Source organism: Buceros rhinoceros, unplaced genomic scaffold (genome assembly GCF_000710305.1).
Source record: "Buceros rhinoceros silvestris isolate BGI_N320 unplaced genomic scaffold, ASM71030v1 scaffold14138, whole genome shotgun sequence".
Lineage (NCBI taxonomy): Eukaryota > Metazoa > Chordata > Aves > Bucerotiformes > Bucerotidae > Buceros > Buceros rhinoceros.
In genome coordinates, this window is record NW_010428714.1 from 38,468 (window position 1) to 40,478 (window position 2,011).

General features: G+C 62.5%; 1 protein-coding gene across 1 annotated transcript in view; it reads right to left on the reverse strand.

Annotated features, from left to right (window-relative positions):
- Positions 1 to 1,184: 1,184 nt before the first annotated feature.
- The window catches only part of LOC104498937 (frizzled-5-like), a gene marked incomplete at its 5' end in the record, with an annotated part of 1,709 nt that continues 882 nt past the window's right edge, over positions 1,185 to 2,011 (reverse strand). Inside the window, one exon of the mRNA XM_010142379.1 lies at positions 1,185 to 2,011. This exon is cut by the window's right edge and continues 11 nt beyond it. Coding sequence (XP_010140681.1) covers positions 1,185 to 2,011 — 827 coding nt within the window.

The window sequence follows — 2,011 nt, forward strand, 5'->3', positions numbered from 1 at the left end:
AGGGCGCCGAGGCTGCCCACCTCACCCCAAGGAACCTGCATGGCACAGAGGAGATGTGAGCCATTCACCCCACACTGTGGAGGTGAGCGGTGACCCCTTCCCAGAGCACACGCAGCTCAGGAGAGTGCTGCTTTTGGTGCCAGAGCCAGCGGAGCCCCAGGCTGTGAACCCCGTGCTGGGACGGGATGGCAGCCTTGTCACCTCTGCCGCCCCTTGACTCTCCAGGGCAGGCAAGGTGCTCCACAGGTGGCGGAGCGGACTGCCCATCAGAGAGGAGTGGGTCAAACCTGCCACAGAGCTGAGCCCCACCAGCACCAGACCCTACCCAGCCCCTCACCCCTCACCTGAGGAGAGCTGGCACATGCTTGCTCGAGGGTGAAGGGACCTCTGGGGTTGCCCAGTCCCCACTTGTGCTGCCGACAGTTGGAACACTGTCTCTACCTGCCTCAAGGGCCGGGGGGCAGTCCCTCTCTGCAGCCCCTTCCTCAGGCACCATCACCACCCACAAAGCCCCCAGCCCACACAGCTACCTCCTCCCCGACTCAGCATGTGCTGCCTGAATGGTGCCCGCAACAGCGTCGCACCAGGGGCCCCCAGCTCTCTCCTCCACAACATGTAGCTGTGTCTGGGTGCCCTGAGGTCACCGTCCAGTCCTGCCCAGGGTGGGGTTGGGAGGGTGGGTGCAGCACTGCCAGCTCTCCCTGGTCCCCTCACACCCCCATGCCGGGCTCCAGTGAGTGTCTGGGTGCCAGTGGGGTGCTACCACCCACCCTACCTGCTGCAGCTCTCCCCTTCACCCTGGCACCAGCAAGACCTGCCCAGAAGCTTCTTGTAGGACACAAATCAGTGTGACAGGGCTACCTGCCACCTGACCAGCCTGCAGGCAGCAGCACCACAGGACCCAAACAGGGCATGAGACCCCAAATGGGGCACACATGGCAGTGCCAGGCTCCAGGCCTTCCTGTCCCTCTGTCCCTGCTGCCTCTGCTGGCAGCATCTCTCCCTGCCCTGCCTGGGGCCATGGCTGCACCATGCCCTACGGGCGCACATGCTCTGTCCCAGGCAGTACCACCATGGTGGGGCTGAGGATGCCAGGGGTGGCCCAGCAGCCACCCCCTCTTCTGTAGCCCAGGGTCTTTGCAACCCTCTCCTCCCTGTTCTGGGGTCACCGAGGCTCCCTCTGGTCACACATGGGACAGTGAGACCTGCTTGTGGTAGGAGGCCATGCTGGGCAGCACCGTCCTGCCAGCCAGTGCCGGGCTGGCCTCACCATACACGGAGGTGCCGCTGGGCTTCCTGGCCTGGCAGCAGCGAGCTGTGAAGCGTCTCCAGGACTCAAGTGTCTTGCCAGACCAGATCCAGACGCCAGAGGTGATGCCCACCACAAGGCACATGAAGTATTTGAGCATGAAGACGGCGTAGTCAGGCTTAGGGTGGTGGGTGTCTCCAGGGCAGGAGCAGTTCTGCGCCCGCTCCCACGCCTCCCGGTTGTGCTGCTCGTAGATGTAGCAGGCGATGACGATGGTGGCAGGCACGGTGTAGAGCACCGTGAAGATGCCGATGCGGATCATCAGCTTCTCCAGCTTGTCAGTCTTGGTGCCACCCTGCTTGATCACGCTGCGGATGCGAAAGAGTGAGACAAAGCCAGCCAGCAGGAAAAGGCTGCCCGTGAAGAGATAAACGACAAGTGGTGCCAGCACGAAGCCCCGCAGGTTCTCCAGGCTCTGGTTGCCCACGAAGCAAACTCCAGCCACTGGGTCACCATCCACTGAGCTGAGCGCTAGGACAGTGATGGATTTGGCACTGGGGATGAGCCAGGCGGCCAGGTGGAAGTACTGTGCATAGCTAGCGATGGCCTCATTGCCCCACTTCATGCCAGCTGCCAGGAACCAGGTGAGGGACAGAATAACCCACCAGATGGAACTGGCCATGCCAAAGAAGTAAAGGAGAAGGAAGACCACGGTGCAGAGAGCAGGGCCTGTGGTTTCATAGTGGATGTGGTGGGGGTCTG